We start from the raw sequence: 11,854 nt of genomic DNA on the forward strand, positions 1-11,854 counted from the left end.
GTACAGGGGTTCCCTGCTGCCCATCACCGCAGAACAGGCTCTGGGGAGTTGGAGTGCACTGAGATGGTCTGTGTGGAGTGATATCAAGGGAAAATTTCTCTTCACTGCCCACAAACAGTCCCTGCCCTACTGCTTCTTTATCTCTGTGTCTCTTTTTAATATTAAAATTAAGGGTTATAAAAAAATTATGGGCTGTGAATGCACAATTCCTCTGGATGTGGGGGTGTCCTATGGGGTCTCTCGTTCTGTAAGAGATCCCACTTTTTTTCTTTCTTCTTCTTTTTTTTTCTTCTCGCGGTGCTGGGCATTGAACCCAGGACTCACATGCTGGGCCAGCGCTCTACCACTGAGCTACATCCCAGCCCCAGAGATCTCTCTCTTGACCACCATGTTTCACCTCTCCCCTCATCTCACACCACTGTAGTACCTCTTGGGCCTCTGCTAGCCTGGAAGATATCTTGAGCAGATTAAGAAAACACGTCCACTTGGCGCACTGCTAGCCCTGTACCAAGTGAGAGACTCTACAGGTGAGTGCAGACTGTACTTCAGCACTGTCTTACTGAAGGGACATCCGGGAACTTTGGGGACCAGCATACCTGAGAATCCCACCAATTTCTGCTGTTGGGGTTGCTTTAATCAGTGGATCTCCTGTTGATAGGTTGAGTGTTTTGAGAGTTCAAGGGGATGTCGTTGATAATACGCTGGCTCAATCATCATAAACTGGGTCTTCCCCAGCCTATGTGCAGTGTCACTGGGCAGAAGGCTCAAACCCAGCTCCCTTCCACAGGATCCCTTGGCATTGGAAAACTCACTCCAGGTGGTGGGAGTGCCGTCCGCCCTCCTTTTCTCTACCTTGCCTCTCGCTCCTGTTTCTTCTCCACTGCTCAATTTGGCTCTGGCAAATCAACAAGTTCACCATGCAAGCAGCCATCCAACTGGAAAGCGAGTCACCTTGCTTGCAGGCACTTCTAGTTTTTCCAAGTCACCCTCCCAGCTGGGGATATAGCTCAATTGGTGGAGTGGTTGCCTAGCATGCATAAGGCCCTGGGTTCATTCCCCAGCACCATCAAAAAAAAAAAAAGAAAAAAAAAAAAAAAAGGAAAGAAAAAGACCCAAGTCACCCTCCTGAAGCCCCTTCACTGGACATCAGAAGTGATGACTTCTCTTCCATGAAGATGGAACCCACCAGGCTGCCCTTCTCTCCTCATCATCCTATGTATAGAACACCTGGAAGGGCTATCTGGCCCCAGCTGCTGGTGTTAGTTTAGAATACAAAGTCATTCCTAAATGAAAACCTAGACTCACATTTGGGAACTAGCCATCATTGATGGAGTGGCAGGGTATAGCCCAACCAAAATCCTTTTGCAACCAATGAAGTAATTCAGGAAGGGGTAGGATGGCAACAGGGCCTCTGACTACTGTGAACCTGGAATTGAAGACTAAACGAAGTAAGGGAATCTCTAAGACACTGGCACTTAAGAGGACAATCCAGACTGAACTCCCAGTTTGGGAAACAAAACATAATGGTGTGATTAGTAGTCTTCACATATAAAGACAAAACCAATATAACAAAGTTGGACACATTTGTTAGCTATTTGTTAAGTACTGATCTTCAGTTTCTCTCTCTCTCTCTCTCTCTCTCTCTCTCTCTCCTTAAATGATCCTTTGGAAAAGCATCTCCTCTTGTAGTTTGTGTGACTGTAAGCCTATTGGCATTGCTTTTTATAGACATTGATCAGCTCAAACCAATCAACTAATCCACTTCTGTAGCCACGGAGACTGGTTAAGATAGAGGTCACTCCGTAAAGGGCCAACGCTTGCTATTTTAAGTTTTGTGGGCCATACGGCTTCTATCCATGACACAACTCTAGTATTGTAGTGTAAAAGTCTCCTTAGATGATCTATAAATAAATGAGCCTGTGTTTCAATAAAACTTTTATGGACACTAAAATTTGAACTTCATACAACTTCCATGTGTCTCAAAATTATTTTGTTCTTGCCAGGCATGGTGGTACACCCCTGTAATCCCAGGCACTTGAGAGGCTGAGGCAGGAGAATTGCAAGTTCAAGGTCAGTCTGGGCAACTTAATGAGACTCTGTCCCAAAATGAAAAATGAAAAGGTCTCTCTCGGTGGTAGAGAGCCCTCAGGTTCAATCCCCAGGGTGAAAAAGAAAAATCTCGTTATTTTGATTGTTTTCATTTAGTTAAGAAATATAAAAAACTTCTTACGTGAAAGCCACACAAAAGCAAGTGGTGGGTCAAGTTTGGCCCACAGGTCATAGTTTGCTGACTGTGGGTTAAGAAGTAGGCTCCTGGGGCTGGGGCTGTGGCTAGAGCACCTGCCTAACACATGGGAGGCACTGGGTTTGATCCTCAGCATCTCATAAAAGTAAATAAATAAAATACAGTCATTGTATCCATCTATAACAAAAAAAAAAAATTAAAAAGAAAAAAAGAAAAAGAAATAGGCTCCTAGACTAAACTGGGCCAATCAAAGTGGACCTTGAGGCTCTTGGCTCAAGTTAAGAAGATAACAGACATTCTCTTCTTAGATCTACATTATTCTAGAAGTTTCTTCCAGTTATCCTACCAATAGAGAAATCAGATTTAGGACAAAGTTTTCAGAGATCAGAAATTTAGCAACCTAATCTATGGTGAGGCTTTAAAGACCACTGGATCAAGTTTTGCCTGAAGCTAAGTCTACTTCTGGAAACTCTGGTTATGTGAGCTAACAAGTTTCCCTCATCAGTTGAGCCAGATTGAATCAGTATTGTTGTTTGGGATTTTTTTTTTCCTTTTAAATATACTTAATACCTAAAACTTTGATACTTCTGACTTAAAACATCTCCCACTAATACAGACTGCAATGTTTTAAGTAACAGACCTCAAAAAGTAGAACTAGCTGAGGGCAGGACTAAGTTCAAAGTCAGTGGAGACCCCTCTAGTTGGCAAAAGAGTTGGCTACCCTTACAGTCTGTTAAGTATAATAAAGTCATCTACCTACCAAGGTTTCAAAAAAAAGAAAAGTTCAAAATATTGGAGATTAACTATGTCTTGCATGAGTCAATAAGGCCCACTAAGAAAAAGACTAACTTACTTTAAAACTGACTCATTTGGTAGAAGGGATGGAAAAACAATAGTTTTAAGAGAGGTTCCTGCTGCTTACTGCCCACAAACCAAGCTGATTGAGAATCCAGTGATTTGGAATTTGCAGGACTAACACCTCAGAATTCTTCTCTTCAAACCAAAATTAATATAAGCAAAAGGTGAGAGACTAGGCAGGACACAGAAGTTAGGTCTACGGGCAGCCTGATTCACCTTCTCAGATCCATCCTTTTAAATGTTTGTCCATTTTATCTTGTTGATAAAATGAATTTTTGTTCCAGAAAAACAGAATAACAGACATCTCTCTCTAGATGCAGACATGCATGATAGAAACAGAGTCTTGCTAAGTTGCAGAGGCTGATTTTGAACTCACAATCCTCCTACCTTAGCTTCCTGAGCCACTGGGATTACAGGTGTGCACCTCCATGTCTGGCCCCTTTGAACTGATTTATCCTTTTAAAACCTTTTTATTTTTAGTTATACATGACAGTAGAGTGATTTTTAAATTTTTTTTCCACTTTTTTTATTGGTGCATTATAATTGGACATGTTGATGGGGTTTGTCCCTTTGATTTTCGAAGGCTTCTGATCTAGTTGTTTTTCATTCATTCCATTGGATGGTTAATCAGAAGCAAAAAAATAAATTTAAAAAATCGCCCAGATACAACATTACTTCTAGAACTAGCTTCTGGAACCCCTCTCCCAGTGCTCGCTTCCAGGCCTGCATGGTCTTCCCTTTGATTATTTGCAGCCCCACTTGCCCTCTGCTGGTGGAACAGTGCCACAGGCTGTGAGGTCACCATAATTGGCTCCTGCCTCTGATGCGTCCTAATCTTCACAAAGAACATGACTGTTCATTGTGATGGTTAATTTTATGTGTTGACTGGGTTGCCTAGATAGTCTATCAAACATAATTTCTGGGTGCATCTATGAGGTGTTTCCGGAAGAGATTAGCAGTAAAGATCAGACAGTAAATCTTTACTGAGAAGACAGTAAAGATCCCTCTCACCAACACAGGCAGGTTTCATGCAACCCACTGAGGACCAAAAGATGTTAAAAAGGCAGAGGAAGGGTGAGCTGCTCTCTCAGCTGGGACTTCTTCTCTGGGCATCTGCCTTCAGACTGGAACAGGGACCTGTGCTATCACCTCCTCATCCTCCTTCTCTGGCTTCTGGACTTGGGCCAGGACTTCCCCCATCATCTCTCCTGGCTCTCAGACTTCAGACTGCATTACTCCACTGAGTTTTCTGGTTCTCCAGCTTGTGGCCAGATCTGTATCTCAAAATAAAATATAAAAAAGAACTCAGTGTTTAAGCATCCCTGTGTTTAATCCCCGGTATTCCCTCCCAAAAATCAAAAGGAATTCCATTGCCAGTGAAACCCCAGGCGAGCCCCAAAGTGGTACCTCATCAGTGGTTCTCAAACATGACTGGCATTAATATCACCTGTGAAGTTCTAAAATTACGGATGCCAGCCCTCTCCCAAATGCAATAAATTTGTAACTTTGGAGGCAAGGCCCTGACACCGAAGTTTTTAAAAGCTCCTCCAAGTGATTCTAATGTGAATTAAACTTAAGCCACTCCTTGGATTCCCACCTAGTACTGGAAATGGACACCTTTGTAAGAAGTACTCACTCTAAGAAGGGTTGCCAAATAAAACCCAGGATGTCCAGTGACACTTGAGTTTCAGGTCAACAACAAATAATTATTTGTACACTACTGTAGCCCCCAACCCTTAATTCAGAGATGGCTATGGAGAAAGAGCATTCTCTCCAAAAGCTGAGCAGTGAGCAGATAATCTGACCAAGGCTCTAAGTCACCAGCCAGGTCCTTGCTGGTCCATGGGCCGGGTCCCTAGACTTGTCCCTAATGTAAGGGAGCACTTAGGACAGAACCAAGAACTTGGCAAGCTCTCAACAAATGCCAGCCATCAGGCAGAGGAAAGCATTTATGAGAAAATGAGCTTATGTGTTGGGAGAAATCCTAGTTCTTGGCTGGCAGCAGTGAATGTCTCAAGTGTGTAAGGAAAACCTTCCCATATTCACGTCTGTCAGGAAAACCTGTGGAGAGGAACATTCTGCTCTGGCCACCTAGGAAAGTAAACAACTACCTAGTGTTACCAAGGGAACCCATATAGGAGCCTGGTGGTCTGATCCTCTGTGGCACATTGTGATTGGGCAAGAAGCCTATAAAATGTATACCTGTTCCCGCAATAAATGAGTTTGCAGGCTGCTCACCACAAGCCTGCTTCCAGCCAACTCCCGGAGTCTGGGGGTCTTGACTCTGCATCCTTACCTGCTCCTGAGCTAGCCTGGCACAACTACACTTATGTGCACCAATGGGTATCGTCTTGGCACAAGATATTCCCGGATCAACTCACTTATGATCTGGTTTATAAAATAACAGTGTCTGTTTCAATTTCTCAGGAAAGTGTCTCTAGGGGAACACCTGCTACATCTGCAGTGCTGCTCTGCCCTCTTCTTGTGTTTTCTCCCTCTTTTCATATTTCTCTACCCTTCTTCCAGGGTCCCTGTCCATCTGTGATTCTGATTAGTTGAGAAAACAAACTCATCAAACCATCACAAGGAAAATGCAGGTTTACCTTTTATATAAGTGCCTTCAATCACTTGGAAGCCATGCTGGGTAAGCCCTTCAGGAAGCAGCTGTTGTTTGAGATACATATGGCATAATTTCTCCCCAACAGCTAACCACGCTGGTTGCTCTGTGTATTATTTGTGAGAAGAGTTGAAAAAGTGGGGGTGGTGAAGAGGAAGGATGTTCGAGAAAACACGCACTGCATAATACGGTTTTAAAATTGAGATAGATTACAAGAATTAAATGAGATACATACACTAAAATTTAAGAAGGGCCCCAGAGTAAGGCTGGGTGTGGGATGGGACCTACAGAAGAGGTGGCCTCCAGAACTGCAGGGTCACTACCCTGGCTCAGGTGTTTGCGCCCCCCATCCGCCCACAGATGAGCCGCTTCCCCGCTGCCTCCAGGCCACTCAGGCGTTCAGCTCCAGGTCGGTGATGTAGGCTCGAACCCAGGCCTGGCTGGGGTCAGCACAGACCTGCCGGCCTCTCTTGGTCTGGAAGCTGTAGAGAGGGGTGAAGGACGAACACTGAGGACTCCAGCAGGGGAACCCTGGGGCGCCCCACACCCTTCTCTGCCCAGACACCTCGGGACCTGTCCACACGCTCATAAAGTTTCCCCTTACCCTTGGGGTCCACAGACCCTCCCCAATGTCGCCTAGGGGTCCCTCAGAAAAGCCGTTTCTGCTGCCACTCCTCCCCCTCTTCCCACAGCCCAGGGGCAGGTCCTTCAGGCCTCCGCAGGCCCCGGTCCAGGTCTGAAAGCCCCATAGGCACATCCCTGGCCTCCCACACTCCCATGGGACCTCACCCCGAGGCCAGCCTCCCTGGCCGGGGTGGGCAGGCAGCCTGGCCCTTACATGACAGCCGGTTTGGAGCATTGGCTGCTGGTCTCATAATAGTCATCTACAAATTTGCGCGGAATCTTCCGGGAGATGTAGAAGAAGCAGCAGGCAGTGGGGGTGTCGGCACCCACTGTGAGAGACAGGACGGATGCCAAGGAACTGTTCAGAAAGCGGACACTGCTCGCCTTCCCGCTAGGGCCAGCATGCTTGGGGTGGGGATGTCGGGGCAGAGGGACCAGAAAGAAGTTGGTATTTCTTTATCTTTCTCTCTTTTTTGGTGTTCCTCAGTCCCTGTCTTAAAGTCCCTCTACCGTAAATTCAGTATTTTTTTTAAATAAACTATTTCTTCTCTATCTCTCCTTAAGGAGTTCCATCTAGAAATCACAGGAGAACTGAGGCCACTCCACTGGGAACCATTTGCATCCAGGTTCTACTTCTGTCAAAATCCCAGTTGGGCCTCCACTTTCTCATCCATAAAATGTGACTTTGTCCTCCTCTGCCCTCCAGAATGAAGAATAGAGTGGCCAAAAACCCCTTAGGAAGCAAAATTCTCCAAACGCCCTGGCATTCCCTGCTTGGAAAGTCTCAGGCACAGGCTTGACATTGGGGCCCAGGCCATGGCCAGAGAGTTAGGACACAGGGCAAAAGACAGACTCACAGGAGGCAGAGCAGGTCTGGGAGGAGAGGGCCTCAGTGAAGAACAGGACAGCAAGGACGGCCATGGAGACCTCCATGACGCTGGGCTGCAGAGTGGGCTCAGGTGGTGGCCGAGTAGAGCTCGGGCGGGCGGGGACCGGGCGGGGACTCGAGGCTGCTGCTCCCTTCCGGGGGGTCTAAGGCAGCTGGTCTCTTTATAGGCAGCCTCGGGCTATGGGAAGCTTCACGTCTGGGGAGGTCAAGGGGGACCTTTTAACCATGATGCTGGTGTCGTGCTGCACCTTGCATGAGCCGGCAGAGCTTCGGGTCACCACAACGGTTCAGGCAATGTGCACGAACAGCTCAGTCCCTTCCTCGATGGGAAAATGGTTTCCACAGTGAGAGGAGGTGAGAAGCCAGTGTCAGCTGAGACCAGGCGAGCTAGCGCCTTCTCATGAGAGCAGCTGTCTGCAATGCCTTTCTTCCAGAGCCCAGCCTCCCCGCCACCTCATGAGCTAGCCCAAGAGCCCGGATGTGACATAGATAACAAGAGCACCGAACCCTGAGAAGCACAAGCTAGAACCACGCCCCAGGGGGAGACGGCAGGATTAGGGAAGCCTCAGCCACCAAGGGCAAGAAAGAGGCTGGTGTTCAGACTCTGGCTCATTGCTTAGACTTCACTGAGCCTCACAATACGCCACTCCCTGGGGTAACTGGGTTAACTGGGGCTCGTGTGAGCGTTAAGCTTTAAAGTGTTGTTCCCCTTTTACCAGCACAGCGCTCTTCCAGGGATCTATCCCAAGGATATAAACACAAAGATGAAGAAAGTTGAATGCACAGTGGTGTTTGTCACAGCTTATCTGTAACAATTAAAAGGTGACCTAGAATTAAGTAAACTGTGGGATATTTACTTCTTGCAATAATAATTAGCCCTTAAAATTGATAAGGTAGAGAAATTTAAAAGGGAAGTCCTCATTTCTTAAAAATCCTAAACCATTTCCTGTTTTCTTAAAGTTCAAATGGTCATTCCCTGGTTTCCTGGAAGCTCAAGGTCATCAAGGACTGAGCTTCTTGAAACACTTCACCTTCCCATTATTTTGTGACTTTTCTTGTATAAGTTTGTCTCCTCATGGTCACAAGATGACTGCTGCTTCTCAGGCATCACACCTTCACAAAGTCTCACCACAGATGTAGGAGAGGGCCTCAGAAATACAAGAAAGAGTGATGTTACTCGGGATTTTAATTCAAATTATTTTTTACATGATTTAAAATATGAACTATAGATTTCCTTCAAAGTGAGTAAAAGCTAATTTTAATAATATGCCAAATGCAGAAAAGAATAAGCTAATAATTTAGTATGTAAAAGTTGGGTAGACCCCATGGCAAATGTGGGAATTCTCTACATTCTCACTCTTCTACTTCGGCACATAACAAATTCTGAGGCATAATCAGTAGGGTTTTTTTCCTCAATGGTAGAAAAAATTCTATTACTCAAACCTAACCACTGATAACTTTTCAATTTCTTTCTTCTTTTTCTTCTTCCTCTTCTTCTTCCTCTTCTCCTTCTCCTTCTCCTTCTCCTTCTCCTTCTTCTTCTTCTTCTTCTTCTTTTGGTGGCAGTGGGTACCGGGAATTGAACTCAGGGGCACTTGACCACTGAGTCACACCCCCAGTCCTATTTTGTAATTTATTTAGAGAGACAGGGTCTCGCTGAGTTGCTTAGTGCCTCCTTTTGCTGAGGTTGGTTGAGATCTCACAATTCTCCTTTGTCCTGCCTCAGCCTCCTGAGCCACTGGGATTACAGGTGTGTGCCACCATGCCTGGTTGCTCCCCCTCCCCCTCCCCCTCCCCCTCCCTGTTCCACACCTCTCCCCTCTCCCCCTCCCCACGCCTTCTCTTCTTCTATTGCAGTACTAGGGATTGAACCCAGGTTTGCTCTATCACTGAACCTCATCCTCAGCAGTCCTTTTTATTTTATTTTGAAACAGGGTCTGACTAAGTTGTTTAGGACCTCACTAAGTTGCCAAGGTTAGCCTTGAATTTATGATCCTCCTATCTCAGCCTCCCGAGTCACTGGGATTACAGGTGAGCACCACAGTGGCCAGCTGATTTGTTTCTTTCAAGTGCAACTTTTTCTAGGCTTATGATAGTTTGGTTTGCTTGCTTGCTTTTTTACTCCTTACTGTGCGATGGGAAGGGAAGGATTATTGTTATGATTTAGATGTAACTCAACCTTTTCTTGTACTTAACAAAAGACTCTTTCAAGTGATTGTAGTGTCTTTAAGAGCTTCCTAATTTACCTGTCTGCCTAGTACATGAATATTACCATGTAAATGTGCCTATTCTGGCACATTTGGATTGGTTCCAATTTTTAATTGGTATAAATAAACTGTACCAATTGTACTTTATACATAAAACTTTCTCCATAAATTAGGTCATTTCCAAAGGATGTTTTCCTAGCTATAGACTTCCAGGGTTGAAAAACAAGGACCTTTAAGGCTTCTGAACTATAGAGATGCCTCTCATCTAATGCACATTCGTGTCTAGAATGCCGTGTGGGTTGGGGCGACTTGGTGTAAGGACCGTAGCTGTTGCTGAATCAGTGATTCCGAGGCTGAGCTCATCACTCTTGTCATGACTGTAGCCTGGGCACTGGCTGGCTCCTGACCTCTCACTTATTGCTTAACATTTTTGCTTTCTTAGAAGCACTCCACTCCACATGATGTCATGGTCCTTTGTGCCCCGGGTGTGGTTTAAGTGTGACTTGTCCTGCCCAGGACGCTGTGGCATCGCTATCTACGTCACCCTGTGTGGTCAGAGGAGCCCTAGCCCAGCTCCGTGGGAGGAAGCGTTAATCTACACATCCCTCCAAGTCCTTTTGGCCGGAACACTAACATCTCACCTCCTCTCACTGTCAAAAACGTTTCCACATAATCAGCCCCCAAAAGTGAGCGATTGAGCTATTCTTGTGCATCCTGATCTCCGTCCGAGGGGACCCAAAGCAACCCAGAATGAGGAACTCAGAGCAAGACTTCATGCACCAGCCAACTGCCTCTGCTCATCGCCAGCTTCCAACACCTCGTGGGCTGGAGCTGCCTAAAGGGGTGGGGGCGAGGCTTGAACCCCAGAAGGGCACAGGCAGCAGCAGAAGCCGGATGCGTCGTCCCCCTCTCTACCTGCCCACACTCCACAGGCCTCCATGGCTGCCCTGTGCACCCGCCCATCATGGCCCTCAGCTCACAAGTCCTTCTGGGCCACGAGGCTCTCTCAACCTTCGTCCTTCCTCTCATTGAGAGTTGTTTCCCTGTGCTCTGGGTAGACATCTGAGCTATGTCATTCGATTCCTGTGTCTTACTATTCTCTGAGTAAAAGCAAAGAACTTCACAGAAGGCTTCAAAATGTTCTGGACTATTTTCCAAGGATTTTGATCTATCCTAGTTCCTGGATCTGAAGGCAAGGGAGGGCTAGGACCCATCTTCACTTAGGAAAACGATGGCCTAACTCAGTCATTGAGGAGATGCAAACCCAAGGTGCAGTTGCTTCCCACAATGAGCAGCAGGCAGTTCCCCTCAGTCCTCCCAAGAAGCTCTGCCCTTCTGGGGATTCACAAAAGGTGGCCTTTTCCTGGGACGTTCCCCTAAAAGAGAGGGAGCCAGAACCCGCTCTTCCGATGGCTGTATTCCCTGATGAGGGAAACCGAGACTGCCCAGGCAGAGAGTTAATACAAACATTCAAGGTCAAGAGCAAATGCCTGACTTCCTTCATTCTTTTTGTGGTCAACTCTGCAACCCTGAGCGGTGACGTCTCCATCAACTTCCTGCAGGCCCCTTGACTGCTTTTCTCTGGCTCCACATGCCTATTCCCCCACCCCCAGGGCGGACCCCACCACTTATTCCCTCTTGCTTCTCCAGACCCTCTGAGAATGTGTTGATGATCAAAGCAACCCCCAGCAGCCAGTGTTTCTACCCTGATGTAAGTCAGTATCGGTTCTCCCATCTGCAGAGAGACTGGTGTGTGGAGGAGAACACCCATGGGACATGGAGAGAGGAGAGGTATGCACAGCGAGGGGGGCCGAGCCACCCTGAAGCCCAGCTTCCTGAAGCCCAGCAAGGATGCTTAATGCAGAGATAGGCCACAATCTGGTCTGTGGCCTTCAGGAAACCAGAGGACTTTCCCAGGGCAGAAAGGACAAAGGTAAGAAAGGGACAGAGAAGAGACTGCCCCAGAAGTCATTCATGGAATATGAAGGCTGGGGAGAAATGTGGATTGGTTTCAAGCTTCATGGGAGAGGAAGGAATGGAGAGCCGGCGAGGCCTGAGAATTTCTTCGCTTGGTGCCTGTTTAATCCTTCGGTCCTGCGTCAGTCAGAGCTCAGTCAGAGCATCAAGACCTCCTATGACTGAAAAAAGACATCAGAGATGATAAGATATTAAAAAATCATGGTGAACATAAAACCAAATAAAAAGGAAGAAACCACACCAGACGTTCATAGTAAAACTGCCGAAAACCAAAATTAAGAGGAAAAATCTCAAAAGCAGAGAAAAAAGAGACAAATGACCTTCAGTGAAAAAACAAGACTGACTTCCAACAGAAAAACAGAAGCTAGAGGCCAGTGGAATGATTATTCCTGAAGATCTTAAAGTTAAATAATGCTCGTATAGATTTCTGTACCCAT

At 46.4% G+C, this 11,854-nt stretch overlaps 1 protein-coding gene across 1 annotated transcript; it reads right to left on the reverse strand.

Annotated features, from left to right (window-relative positions):
* Nucleotides 1–5,270: 5,270 nt before the first annotated feature.
* LOC306655942 (C-C motif chemokine 3-like) lies at nucleotides 5,271–7,678 on the reverse strand. The gene is made up of 3 exons (XM_079130717.1): nucleotides 7,202–7,678; nucleotides 6,559–6,673; nucleotides 5,271–6,202 (listed from the first exon to the last, which is right to left on the reverse strand). Exons 1-3 carry the CDS (start codon nucleotides 7,275–7,277, stop codon nucleotides 6,112–6,114), a joined length of 282 nt encoding a protein of 93 aa, XP_078986843.1. The 5' UTR covers nucleotides 7,278–7,678; the 3' UTR covers nucleotides 5,271–6,111.
* Between the last annotated feature and the right edge of the window lie 4,176 nt (nucleotides 7,679–11,854).

This window comes from Sciurus vulgaris (genome assembly GCF_902686455.1).
Source record: "Sciurus vulgaris genome assembly, chromosome: 3".
Classification (NCBI taxonomy): domain Eukaryota; kingdom Metazoa; phylum Chordata; class Mammalia; order Rodentia; family Sciuridae; genus Sciurus; species Sciurus vulgaris.